This window comes from Myxocyprinus asiaticus, chromosome 44 (assembly GCF_019703515.2).
Source record: "Myxocyprinus asiaticus isolate MX2 ecotype Aquarium Trade chromosome 44, UBuf_Myxa_2, whole genome shotgun sequence".
Taxonomy (NCBI): Eukaryota; Metazoa; Chordata; class Actinopteri; order Cypriniformes; family Catostomidae; genus Myxocyprinus; species Myxocyprinus asiaticus.
Window position 1 is genome coordinate 35,848,450 of NC_059387.1, and position 14,442 is coordinate 35,862,891.

The window sequence follows — 14,442 nt, forward strand, 5'->3', positions numbered from 1 at the left end:
TATATTTGTCTTTTTGTTTGATTTTCAAATACTTTTTTGCTTCAAAACAAAGTTTGTAATGTTGTGATTCCCCTCGGAGCTGAACTCTTTGGGAAGTCTATGAGAAAAATACTTCCGGAACCAAGACAGCTGAAAAAGTGGGCGGGCACTGTTGCGCTTTATTGAGAATGTAGGGCGGGACTTGATTTTTTTTTCTAGAAATGATTGAAATGATTGAATGTTGATGTAACAGTAACAGCTGATTACAATATATGAGGGTTAGGTGACTCATCTTTAATTGAGACCCAAAGATGACCTTGCTGGTGAACATTTGGTATGAATCATACCCGCTCAGAACCATTACAGTTTAGTTCAAATCTCAGCTCCAACTCAAACTATAACCTCAATAAAAGAGTTGTTAGTCAGAAAGGTCCATTTACTTTCTCAACATCAGCCCGAGCTGCATTAGTGCTGGTATTACTGCTGTGAATATCAGCCATCACGCCGCTGTCATTAATCACAAAGAGACGGATGATCGAGACGTTTTTCTGCAGATGAAACCCATGTCATCATTGTGTTCAGACGAATATCAGCTTCCCCACAGAAAGAGCTGGAGTCGTGCACAATCACCTGCAATCATATCAATTGTCTCTGGCCGGTGAGATACGGCCGACTACTGCCGATTATAATGCCTCGTTACGCTCTATTATTATATTTATACCTCACTTCCACACGTCTGTGATAGCAAAATGGCAGAAAGAATCTGAACAGACGAGCAAAAAATAGAAAGAAAAATCCACCGGCCCTGAAAAGCCAGAGCTGACATTTATTTTCATAATTCATTGTAATTGTGCAGCTGTTGAGCGCAGAGCGGCCTCCTCACACAAAATAAATATATCATGATAGAATCATGATGATTTTGCTAGTGATGTTAGCTTGAGCAATATTTTGAATATTGGAATGATTTTTCTGCACTTTGTATTTATTTTTATTTTCGTCTCCAAAAGAATGCATAATTTTTCCTGGTAAAAGGTGAAGCAAATACAACAGAAATGTATTACTGTTGCATAAGACAAATCTAATGATCAAAATAATAATAATTCACCATTATATTACAATAATAAACTTAAAATAATTATAATGATAATATTCAACTGGGTTCCAAAAAAATAAGTGAGTGAAGTTGTAGTTTTTGCACAACTTGTTCATTCTCAAAAAAAATATTTTTGTAAAAATATGTCAGTAAATAATGCTTTTTATAATTAGATATTGTTGTATATTGAGGCATATAAATGAAAATGATTAAATATCATTCTTCCTTTTGTTAATTTAAGTTTGTTTTGTGCTAACATATTTTGTGTTCCCGGTCAAAAATGACCGGCCCAATAAGATTGTTTATAAATCTCTCATATTGTTTATATTATCACATGATCTTGCAGTAGATCTTTTTATCAACTTCTTTTTTTAGTAATTATGACAAGTTTTGTCCTCTTTTTTTGGAATATATTTAAAAACAATATTACAATGAGCAGATTTGTTTCACTCAGAGGTCAAACTGCAGTGAGTATTAGTGTATGAAATTCCCACTGATACCCATAAATATAATAAATAGAAGTGTCTTTTTGTCACGTTTTTCCTTACTACTTACTGAAACATAAATAAAACATAGACAATGGCATATCATAACTTACAGCAGACTATCCCAAATCAAACGAGCCCAAACACAACATATGATTAGTAGATCTTGAAATATATCTCAAAGAGTGTACGTGGAAAGATGATGCACAGAATGCCGCTCAACACACATTGTGTGTGTGTGTGTGTGTGTGTGTGTGTGCACATGTCCGAGGAATCTGTGTGTGCAAACACGCATCCACATATGTGTTCATCTAAAGGATTGTGATGCTCCTGAACACTTAATATTTCTGTATTTTGTAGTCTAATCCATTCATTTCCAATGGCCGGCCATTTTTGACCGGGAACACAACAAGTGTAACAAAGTGAAATAAAACCAAAAAAAGTAATGAAAATGGTAATTTTTTATTATTATTTTTTTCAGATACCATATGTGAACAAAGTCGAGGAATTTTATTCCAACTGGATTAAGTAAAAAAAAAAAAAAAACAGGTCAAAATTACCGGAACACAACATAAGGGTTAATAAAAAAATTGGAAAATATCTCTTATTAGGTTTATATTTAACTAGATTCTTTATGCATTAAACATTGAATCTATTTGGCTACAGTGGCTGTTTGGTTGAAATGATGGTAACTCTGATTTTAAATGTAAAAAAATTACTTTTAAACCATTTCAGAGCATATACGTTTTTTCGATTTTCGATATATCATGCTTGTAGCCATATTGCCTAGCTCTACAATATTTTTGACATAATTTTGTTTACCAAAGAAAACTTGTCCGGTAGGTTTCCATTGTACCGTGTCACTCTAAACTAAATCTTTGCTTTTTTGTGTCAAAAACTGAGGGACGAGTCTAAATAATTTTCTGTAATAATCGACAATATGCAACAAATTTGGTCAATTAAATCTGCAGTATTTATTTTAATAATGCATGTTGTTGGTCTAATTTTGCTGAATTCATTGGTGCACATTATTCCAAATAAATAAATAATCATAATCTTTCTTCTAAATGTAATAACTGGCTCTTCCTCCGAACTGCTTTCCTTTTCAGCTGACATCATCAAGCCCTCTTATTTTAATGCACCTGTCAATCAATTTTCACCATTTAACCAGTTCCACATGGAGAAAATCAAGTCCCGCCCTACATTTGTTTCTCATTGAATATCCTGTTTCACTCAGAAACATGTCACATCAGGGAAGTAAAATGGGTTGCGAATGTTGTTTCATGTTTATTTTTATTAAATCCAGAACATTCCTTTAATTATGATTCAAGACGAGTTGCTTTCACTGTTTAGATTCGATGTCTAACATGATTATCATTTGCTGAGTTGACCTTTGCTTTGTTGTTTGTCATTTTATGTCCGTTCCTCTGACTGTCTTTGTTCTGTTTTTCTCGCACTCTTTTAGAGTTTCTTCGAAGGGCAGGCGGCGCCGTGGGACTCTGCGAAAAAAGACGAGAACAGGATGAAGAATCGTTATGGCAACATCATCGCATGTACGTAGAGAAACAATCATGACTACACGTCACTAACGGCAACTGTTTGTGGTCCTCACAGAGTCTATGTGTTTTTTTGTTTTTTTTTATGACCACTGCATGTAATTAAGTCCCTGATCAGAGTTGCATTGTTTTATAAACACGCTCTGAAAGCAAAGAGACGTTTACTCAAACAGACACTCGTGTGCGCCCATGAATACACATGCTGTTGTAGCATCAATGGCAATTATGAAAATTTGCTTATAGTAAGTGGAATAATTTTTGAGGATGTTGCTTTGAGATGGGGCCTTGGGTACCACATTTGTCCCATGAAGCACTGGACAGATTCTTGTGGCTTTAGACTTGTTGTCGTGGAGAAATTAACCAATCACATTGCAGGATTTGGGGCACTTGAGCCCCAGGCATGTAAGACTGCAGTGAGTCGCGTGCCAGAATTCACCTTTGGGCGTCAAACTGAAATAAGTGCTGTGGGTAAATGTGTCACATTGTATTACTGTGTCCTGGATGAAATGAGAGAGAGAAACAACAGAGCATGGGCTGAATTCAACTCGTCATATTGGTTGGTTAGTAGGTGGATTGGTAAGTAGGTTGGTAGGAAGGTTAGCACATTGGTGGATTGGTAAGTAGATTTGTAGATTAGTAGGTTGGTGGGAAGGTAACTTGGTTGGTAGGATGGTAAATTGGTTGGTAGGTTGGTTGGTAAATTGGTAGGTAGATAGGTTGGTAGATTGTTGGTAGGTTGGTAGAGTGGTGTATTGGTAAGAAGATTGGTAGGGAGGTTAAGGTTCAGGTTGTTAGGTTGGTGGGTAGGTAACTTAGTTGGTATGATGGTAGATTGTAGGTATGTTGGTAGATTTGAAGGTAGGTTAGTTGGTAGATTGGTAGATTAATATGAAGGTAGGTTTGTAAATTGGTGGGTAGGTAACATGGTAGGATGGTAGATTGAAAGGTAGGTTGGTTGGTGGGTGGGTAACTGTTGGTAGATTGGTAGATTGTTAGGTTGGTGGGTAGGTAGCTTGGTTGATAGGATGGTAGATTGATAGGTAGGTTGGTTGGTGGGTGGGTAACTTGGTTGGTAGATTGGTAGGTTGTTAGGTTGGTGGGTAGGTAATTTGGTTGGTAGGGTGGTCGACTGAAAGGTAGGTAGGTTGGTAGATTGTAGGAAGATAGGTAGGAAGGTTGGTAGTTTGGAGGATTAGTAGGTTGGTGGGGTAGGTAACTTGATTGGTATGATGGTAGATTGGTAAATTGGTTGGTAGGTTGACAGATTTGTCATTTTTTGTACTGTAAGACAAAATGCTTGTTATCTTTTGCTCATTGGTAAGTTGCTTTGGATACAAGCCAAATGTAAATGTGGATTGGTTGGTTGGTTGATTGATTGATTGAGGCTCTTCCCTCTGTTGATGAATATTACTGTTGCATAACTTGTTTGTCTGTTTTGTTTGTTTGTTTTGTTTCAGATGATCACTCGCGCGTCAGACTGCAGCCTGTGGAGGGAGAGCAGAGCTCCGATTACATTAATGCAAATTATGTTGATGTAAGTACACACACTCACCAGAGCTTATGGTAAAGGTCAATGTGTGTGTTTGTGTGCATGTGTGTATGTGTTTGTGCGTGCAATGAATAACACAATCACAGTGTCTGTCTCATTCATGTCTCGTCTCACCTCGTCTGTTTAAAAAAACAGACAGTTAATCCAGACACTCTGTCAGCAAGTTTTGGATTTGATTTTCACACACACACACACACACACACACACACACACAACAGACACTGTCTGTATTATCCTGGAGTTTAGTCTTGTGTCTGTCAAAACTAGTTAGTCTTAAAAGGACAATTTTAGTTTGTGGGAAGTTTTGACATTTGAGTCAGTATTCTCTTTTTAGATAATAAAATCACCCCAGGGAACTTTTTTTACTGCTCAGAATTAAATGAGTTAAATGAGAGACTTACTGTACTTAATTGAGACTTAACTGAGTTCTTGTTCATTTAAGGATCAACTCAGTCTCAGATGTTATTCCTAAAATTCATTAAGAGGAGTAAAAACAGACCCTAATGAGGCATAGAGTCGTACAGTACAGTAAGAGTATAGGCTGAACTTTATATTGATCTTATCAGAAGATCATAATTACCTGTTCAGCGATTGGTTAGATTCTTAAAGGCACTAGTTAGCAGTTGTTAAGTAAATGTCCTGTGGTTATTGAGTCAGTCGTATGATGTTTCCCTTGTGAGTTACTTACTAAAATAACTGGGCTGATGTTTCTCCTGGTGTGGAGCTTTTGACACAGTAAATGTTATTTTGGTGTGCTGTCAACCTCTGGCTCTGATCCAAACATGTCAGCACACATCATGCATACTGATCAGCCTGTGTGAGACTTCCTGTGTCCAGTTGAATATCCTGGAAGAAAACAGCCACTCGGTTTGGATAGCAGGCACGTTATGTTTGTTGGATGCTGTAAACATTTAGAACAAAAGATGCTCTGAACAGAGGAAGAGTAATAAATAAATAACTCTGCATCTTTTAGCGCACTGCACGACACTGAACATCATGAATGACAATGAATCATGTTATGTTTTAAAATGGATCAGGTGAATTATATTCAAAGTTGGCTCCATCATGCAGTTCTAAATTAAAGGGATAGTTCACCCACATATGACAATTCAGCTGAAGTTTATTTTCATAATTAATTGTAATTGTGCAGCGAGACTCCTTGCGTTAAATAAATGTTTCATGAGTTTCTGTTTAGAAGGAAAAAAGTCAGGTTTTATTTGTGTTTGATAGTGTTGGAGAAGGTAAAAGTTATGCTTAACTTAAAGTAGTTAAACTACATTCAAAATACTCTTTTACAAAAGTAGATGATATTATATTATTCCACAGAATTCCTCAGAAATTCTGTAATATCAACTGATAGTTATATCCTTAATAAGGGTGACATTCCCTTATGCAAATTATCCTTAACAAGGGTGGCATACCCTTACGCAAATTATCCTTAACAAGGGAGATATTCCCTTATGCACATTAACCATGATTTAATTATAGTTTGACTATGCTGTTTGAAATAAAACCATAGCAACCACAAAATTTACCATGATTACTACTGTCATGCTTACTACATTATTACTATAGTAAAATAATGGTTAATTTTTGTAAGGGTTAATCAAATAGGGTGACGATGTTAAATTGAACATAAGTGTATTCTTAATATACATTAATTAACTAGAAAACAGTCTATTTTATATAACTGAATCAAAATTTAGTGTTAAACTATTCAAAGACTTCATGTCTCATTCTATGAGTAATAACTCCTACACACGGGTGTGTTCATGATGACTGAGTCCAGTTCACATCTACCGATGACGTCACACAAAAACAAGTACAGTGTATTTACAGATGTGTAAACAGAAGGTTTTCTCAGGCCTAACTGCTTTTGAATTCACAGCTGTGCAGGTGCATTTTAAGAGTTGAAATTAAACACTATGTATAGACGTAAACAAATTTCACGGTGGGCCGCAGACAGATAAAGATGCCATTAAAATGAGAGAGAAACCAATAGATGTTTCCTCCTCCATCAGGGCCTTTATTCCAAACACTAATTACATACGGGTGCTGTTAAATATGCTGGAGATAAAAGGGGAAGAGTTTGGTGCTACTGAGTTCTTGGTGGGATACAAGATGCTTGACGAATGAAATGAGCGGATTATCGAAATCCCACAGACACTGAGCCTATTCTAGAACATAATCCCACAATCTGTATTTTAGGAATTACCGTAGATATGTGTGTTACAATGGAGAATATTAAGAGTTCAATTATAAACAGATTCACCATACCTGATACAACTCTCTGAATTTGTACTGCAATTACACTATGTAACACAATTTTTGTTCCTGGGTAGTAAGTGTTATTTCCTAATTGCTTATGCCTCAAAAGTATAGAAAATGGCTATTATTCCCCACAAACTTTGCTTTTGAGACCAGGACAGTAATATTTTGAAATTTACCTATTTCCAATGAGAAAACGGGCGAATTTGTGTCTTTTCGTTCACATAAAGTCAGAAAAAACAACATATGAATCCAAATTAACATGTGTTTATACTAAAATAATACAAAACGATTATATTGTAAATCACTTTCACGAATCAGCCCCCATCATGTTCTCGTTATACTGTCTTTGGTAGCGGCATTCAAAGTCCAGTATATCCTGATGGAGGAGCTCGCCTTGCTCCTCCGAGTACGCTCCCATGTTCTCCTCGAATTTATCAAAATGAGCATCAAGGATATGGACTTTGAGGGACATCCTACAGCCCACTGTGCCATAGTCCTTCACCAGAGTCTCAACCAGTTCCACATAGTTTTTGGCCTTGTGATTGCCCAGGAAGCCCCAAACCACAGCGACAAAGCTGTTCCAAGCCACTTCCTCCTTACTAGTGAGCTTCTTGGGGAATTCATTGCATTCCAGGATCTTCTTTATCTGTGGTCTAACGAAGACCTTTGAACTTTGCCTCAGACAGCTTAGGGAAGAAGTCTTGAAGGTACTTTAAGGCTGCCGACTCCTTATCTAGAGATTGATGTTGTTCCTCCCCACAGAGAACTCGGTCCGCTGTGGCCAGTCCCGCCTGTGGTAGTGCACCTTGGTGTCCCTGCTGTCCCAAAGGCAAAGATAGCAGGGAAACTTTGTAAAACCGCCTTGGAGACCCATCAGGAATGCCACCATTCTGAAGTCTCCTATGACCTCCCAGCCATACTCATTATACTTCAAGGCATCCAGCAAGGTCTTGATGTTGTTGTAATCCTCTTTGAGGTGTACCAAGTGAGCCAGGGGAAGAGACGGGTACTTGTTACCATTATGGAGCACCACGGCTTTGAGGCTCCTGGATGAGCTGCCAATGAAAAGGCTCCACTCATTCTGGTTACAGGCGATTCCGATTGCCTCGAACAGACTGGTCACATTGTGGCAGAAGCAGAGCCCATCTTGATGGGTGAAGAAGCTGGAAAAAGGTTGGTGACACTTCCTCTGATCTGCAAATTGCACACTTTCATCCAACAAGTTCCACTGCTTGAGCCTAGACGTCAAAAGCTCGACATTGACTTGGTGAGAACAAGATGTCTAATCAAGTCTTTGAGGTGTTTTTGGTTGGGTTAGTGTGGGTTTCTCTCCTCAGCTCCACCTCTGAAGTTGTCATCTGGATCTACAACGTCTTCCTTGCTCTCTGACTTGCTGCTCTCTTCTAAAGACGGTTGCTCTCTCTCTGGAGGAGTGGGTACGGAGAGCTCATGGCAGTGTGGCACCGGGGCGATGGATGAAGGAAGGTCCGGATACATGATAGCAGGTGCATTCTTGCCAGTCCGAGGTTTGGAAGGGTCCACCATGCAGAAGTAGCAGTTGCTTGAGTGGTTAGTGGGTTGCCACAAAATTCTTGGGATAGCGAACTTCATGGCTGTTTTCCCCTCTGTACCATCCTACAAAAATACATTTATTTTACCCATGACTAATGCGTAAGAGATTCTTGCAACATTTTTATATATGATATATTTTTTCAATAACATTGAAAATTGTAAAACATTTTAAAATTAAAAACTTTTACAATGTTAAAAATTAACACATTTTATAACATAAAATTCAGAGCAACAATTGTCCATCTTCCAGAGTTTTTTTTGCAGTGCTCGCAGGTGAAATGAGGTACCCAGAGTTTGTCTTGATCCCCGACAGGCATGCCGAAATATGCCTTTTAGGCCTCACACATCTTAGCAGATGCTTCCACAGAGTACTTTTTCACTCTTATCTTGATAAATTGGCCGCAGACATAGCAAAATGTGTCTGCCGGATGCTTGCAGCCTCTTGATGCCATCTCAGAAAAATGCAGATATGTATCCACTTAGACAGCTGGAACTAAACTGAACTGGTGGGCTTAAGGCCCCTGTATCTATACTACTATTTATATTACTGGAAAGTTCTAGAAAGTTCTAGAAGTTACTCCCAAGTTTACTCAGCACTGAATCTATCTGGAATGTTCTGGAAAATAGGTACATTTCAAAATATCACTGTCCTGGTCACAAAAGCAAAGTTTGTGGGGAATAATAGCCATTTTCTATACTTTTGAGGCATAAGCAACTAGGAAATAATACTTACTACCCAGGAACCAAAAAAAACACACAAAAAAATTTGTTACATGGTTTTATTATTGTTCTAATACGCATTGATTTAAAACAATGTAGTATATTACAGTACTGTTGAATTCTTGATTCTGACTGGTTAACAGATAATCCGAGTTTCTTTATAAAACAGATAGTTTAGACTCTAAATTCTGAATGGAAAAGATCATTCAGTATCTGATGTTTATTATAAAGCCATTTTCCATTTTTAAATGGATTGAATTACATTTTAATTAGATTTAATTAGACCTTTTCTTGCAGGCTTCGGGTCAGGAGTTTGGCTTTGATGCCTTAAAATACTACCTACGTAGACAGCTCACTAGGTTTCAGAACAGATAGACATGTATAAGTGGAGTTATAGATTTTCGACTGTTTTTGAAAATTAATAATTCAGTGCTTTGTCATTGATTATGCATTAAACATTTGATCTAGCTAAAATAGTATTTGATGTTTGACGAGTGTGAAAATGGCGTGACTCTATTTAATTATTATTTTTTTTGTCCAGATATATATATATTTTTTTTTTTTTCAAAAATACATAAATGCAATTCATGCAAAACAATTACTTTAAAACACCTCTTCTATGATGGACATGTTTTTGATAACTGACTGACTTATATTTATATTTTATAGTCATATTATATAGATATATGTTTTTTTTCTGAGGCTTAAATTAAAAAATGTTGTGCTATAACCATCTGGTGATAGTAAAAAAACAAAACAAATAAAAGTCTCATTAAAAGCTGAAATTCTTGAAAAAAGAAATGTGTGTGCAGAATAATTTTTTCTATTGTTATTTCATTAAAAAATAAATAAATAAATAAATAAAAATAGCAGTAAAGAAATTTTGTTTCAGAACATAATTAATAACAGTTGTCCACCAAGTTAAAGTCATGTAGTTTAAACAACATGTAGGTAGCCATTGTTGTCATGTGTGTGAAATTTAAAATATATATGTTATATTTTCATATTATTAAATATCAGATTGTTTTACATTTTCATGTCAAGGCACATTTTGTTCAGGTCAAATGGGGTAACCCTGAGAAAACTTCTTGACAGTCTTGATTTAAAAATCCATGATATTTGAAATATATATATATACATACACACACACACACACACACACACACACACACACATATATCATTGAAAAATGTTTAGAAACATCTTAATTAATAATTATGTTGTGTACACTTTCATGTATTCAAGGTGCAAAGAAAATATATTAATACATTTTACTTGATGGTTACACCACATAACATTTTTTGAAGTCATTAAATCTTTTCTTTCTTTTTTCTTTTCTTTTTCTTTTTTTGCAGAACATGCCACAAATGTTTGTTTTTTTTAAATTGTGAAACCGACATGCATGCAAATATTACATTTCTACGAACTTGACACAAATGTTTTAAACTACATTTTTAAACGATTTCTCATTTTTATCATCTCGGACGACCTTATTTGTCAATGACCCAAGTACTAAAATGTAATCAGTACGCTCTGTCTTGTTGTCTTTCTAGGGCTACCATCGTCCAAATCATTACATCGCTACACAAGGTAAGACACTCAAGTTGTTTACTTTCTCTGTAAACTCTGTTTGGTTTGGAAGTGCAGTTCAGAAGTTGTTATCCCCATGGATATGTTAACACACACACACACACATACACACACACACACTTGCTGAGCTGTTTTGTGCTGAAACTGTGTCTTGGAACAATTAATCATCTTTTGTGCTGGGTGGGGGGGAGGGGTGTTGTTGAGGGACACTGGTACAAAATAAATGGATTAGCTACTGTGTGTTAAATCTGGCAGTCAGTGCAGCCCGCTAACCCAGCATCCCCCTGGAGGCCACGTCTGATTGGTAGTTAATTGTTGCGAGAGTTTTCTCGTGTGCTGGACTGCGGTCTTGTTCAGGTAGAGTTCCAGCGCTCTGAACGCAATCACTTCCTTTAATAGACTCACAAGCTGGTTTAATGGCGCTGCGAGTGGCGTAATTACTTGTTCATTGGAGCGATGCCGAGCACGTCCACAGAGATGCTCGCTGTCCGTAACGCCTCTTTTACTTCCTCTCTCTTTTCTTCACGTGCTGTCCGGCTCGCGTTCTTAATCTGACCCGAGACACTAGTCAGCATGACTCCAAAATAATCATGTAACATAACCGATGGACTTTCAACACAGTTTATTAATTCACAACATAACATCACTATGGAACAAAAGTGGTTTTATCCTCTGGGAACGAAAAATAAATCATACCTTTTTGTCTATTTAAGGGAACATGTGCCCAAAACAAGGGTACTATGTGAGCAAAATGAGCATTATAAATTAAATATGCCCAAATTAATTGTAATCTAATAAATCGTATCAAAATTGAATGGAATTGAGAGCTTGTGTATCAAAATCAAATCAAATCAGGAAATCTGTATTGATACCGGAGTCAAAAATTAGCGGGCCCTTGAGGCAAAAATGCCACAGAAAGTGAAAAAGAGCAACAATTTTAATTTAATTTAATTACATTTTTGTGGTAATCAAACAGAGTGTCCAGAGCTGCGATCAAGCTCACATTTTTGATTTGTTTAATATTTTTGGTCCATACTTTTATCATACTTTGTGTTATTTTGTAGTTTTAATGACTTTACTATTGTTCAAAAATGTAGAGCATAGAAATAAAGAATGAGTAGGTGTGTCCAAACTTTTAACAGGCACAGTATTGCACGTTACTGTAAGTCCAGGGCCCAATTACAAAGATACACACAGTTAAAGACACTCAAGACACACTAGGATTATTATTTGCCTACACCATGTGAGCAAATGACTGCAGTCATGCATTAATGCAGCACATCTGAAAATAAGCGCTCTGAGAAAACATTGAATCTGGCGATGCAGCTGCAGTCATCTTACAGAACGGCTTAAAAAATGGGAATAATTTCTCTGTACAGAATCCCAGAGGTCTCATTGAAATGAGCTCACTAGAACGATGAATGCATTAGTCCCTCGGCGCGGTAACGGCGGCCTGACAGCAACGCTCCAGTCTTCCTCCTGCTGAGCACCGGAGGCCGTTACCGTGGTAATTGCTGTTGGATGACTCCACTTACAGCTTAAGCAAAGCACTGAGAGTATCAGCAAATTACTGCAAATGTCAGAGCGCTCCTCCGTTCTCCTGATACGTGAGATCCGAGTTATGATCAGGATGTTGCTCTTTAAGGATTTTTTAAAGGCTGCATGTGTATGTGTTTCTTTTAGGAAATATTTGGTAAACAGAAATACAATGAAAACGAAAGGTTTATCATTTGATATATAATTATTGACAGACATACAGACAGATCTTTAGTAGGTTTGTTTACATTTGAATTTTTGAAAATTGGAGTTTGAATTAACAAGCATTCCACTGACCCATAAGATCATTCCATCAATGTTAGTCTGTTGCATTTTTCGGAATTTGATTGCCCGCTGTGTTAAAACCGTAAGTCCAATCAGTTCGAAAATACAAAGCACACTATTCCAGAACAGTCTGAAGGTATGTGCCAAGTTTAGTGGATGTAGCTTGACAGCTTTTGGTGGAGTTAGTGTAAAACATTTTGGTCTCGGTTTAGGAATAAAAAAATAAATAAAAAAAAACTTTGTCAAGCCAACATAATTAAAGGCCTTTTGTGGGTTTGTTTACATTAGAATTTTGGACAATTGGAGTTTGAATTAACAAGCATTCCATTGACCCATAAGATCATTCCATCAATGTAAGTCTGTAGGATTTTTCAAATATTTGATCATCTGCTGTGCGAAAACCGTGAGTCCGATCAGTTCGAAAATACCTAGCACACTATTCCAGAACAGTCTGAAGGTATGTGCCAAATTTGGTGGATATTGGTTGAAAGCTCTTGGAGGAGTTAGTATTAGAATATTTGGTCTCTGATTTGGAACTTTGAAAACACCCAAACAAAATTTGTAGAATAACAGTATGTTGGTTTGTCAAACCAACATAAAAATAAAAATAGACACAATGAGTCAATTGTTGACACACAGTAAGAGTATAGAGCTATAAACTGAATGTGGATATCATGGCTCAGATAATTTGCTCTGGGGAGAAATGAGTTCATATTGAGATCTCTGACTTTTTATAGCAGACTTTGGTATCTTGAGCAAAACAGCACAGTTTGAAACATTGTTGAGATCTCTTGTGAAACACTAGAGGAGACACGTGTGAGACTACTGGAGTCTTTTTCTCAGGAAATCATCTGAGAAGCAGGAGACTTCAACTAAAGTGTCCATTTACTCTCCGTTTAATCTCATTGCCGTCTAGGAGAAACAATTGAGATATTAACGAGATCTGATTTGTGATTTTCCTGTCTTATGGGTATCTACACTCCTGAACTAGATCCATTCAACCAAGTGATTCATGAGGAAGAATATATTAGTATATTTCTCGATTGAGTGCCGTCTGGTTTTGACCAATCTTGATTGAATTTGTCATGCTTACAAGATAATGAGAACTTTTACACCCACAAACTGCTCGTGTGAAACCAAAGTCAAATGCAGAGTCATTCATAAAGAGTTGTTGAGTATTGAGAGCTGCACGAGTGTTTGTTAATGCTGACGTTTATGTGTGTGTATGAATATGTAAAATGCTCTTATTTTTTTCCTGTTGGATGTAATTTATGTTCACACAGAGCAAACGCTTGAGCACGGGTGTACGTGAGCGCAGATTTGCATGAGCTAATTAGCTTGTCAAAAGTCATTTCGGTATTTGCTTGTTGATTAAAAACAATGCTAATTAGAATTAATTAAACGTGTGATTTTAATTCCTCGCGCTGCTCTGTTATTACTGGCTGCTGGCATACATGTTGCCCTTATTAAGTTGATTTGGAGCTTTAATGGAAACACAGATGCACAAATCTGCTCAAACTTGTTTCCCTGCATTTATGAATGAGCCATTTGAAAGTTTTAATTCCTGGATTTGAACTTCTATAATCCGACAAAGACCAGCTGCTTTATGATATTTGCTTGAATGTTATTGTGTATGTCAGTTTGTTTATTTTTGTTGTTTGTGTGCTCTAAATATTTAAATATTCATATTTCATCCAAACATTAAAAAATATGAAATTATATATTTTTTTTAAGATCATTAATATCATTATTTTATGACAATTACTGGTATTATTTTTATGTAACAAATTATTAAAGACAGTACAA

At 36.6% G+C, this 14,442-nt stretch overlaps 1 protein-coding gene across 10 annotated transcripts in view; it reads left to right on the forward strand.

The window, feature by feature from the left end:
• Positions 1 to 14,442, forward strand: part of LOC127434615 (receptor-type tyrosine-protein phosphatase mu-like) — a 316,778-nt gene that overhangs the window by 278,497 nt on the left and 23,839 nt on the right. For all 10 annotated transcript variants that reach the window (XM_051687456.1, XM_051687457.1, XM_051687461.1 and 7 more), the window contains 3 exons: positions 3,023 to 3,110; positions 4,571 to 4,647; positions 10,779 to 10,815. In XM_051687456.1, coding sequence (XP_051543416.1) covers positions 3,023 to 3,110; positions 4,571 to 4,647; positions 10,779 to 10,815 — 202 coding nt within the window. The remainder of the gene's footprint in view (positions 1 to 3,022; positions 3,111 to 4,570; positions 4,648 to 10,778; positions 10,816 to 14,442) is intronic.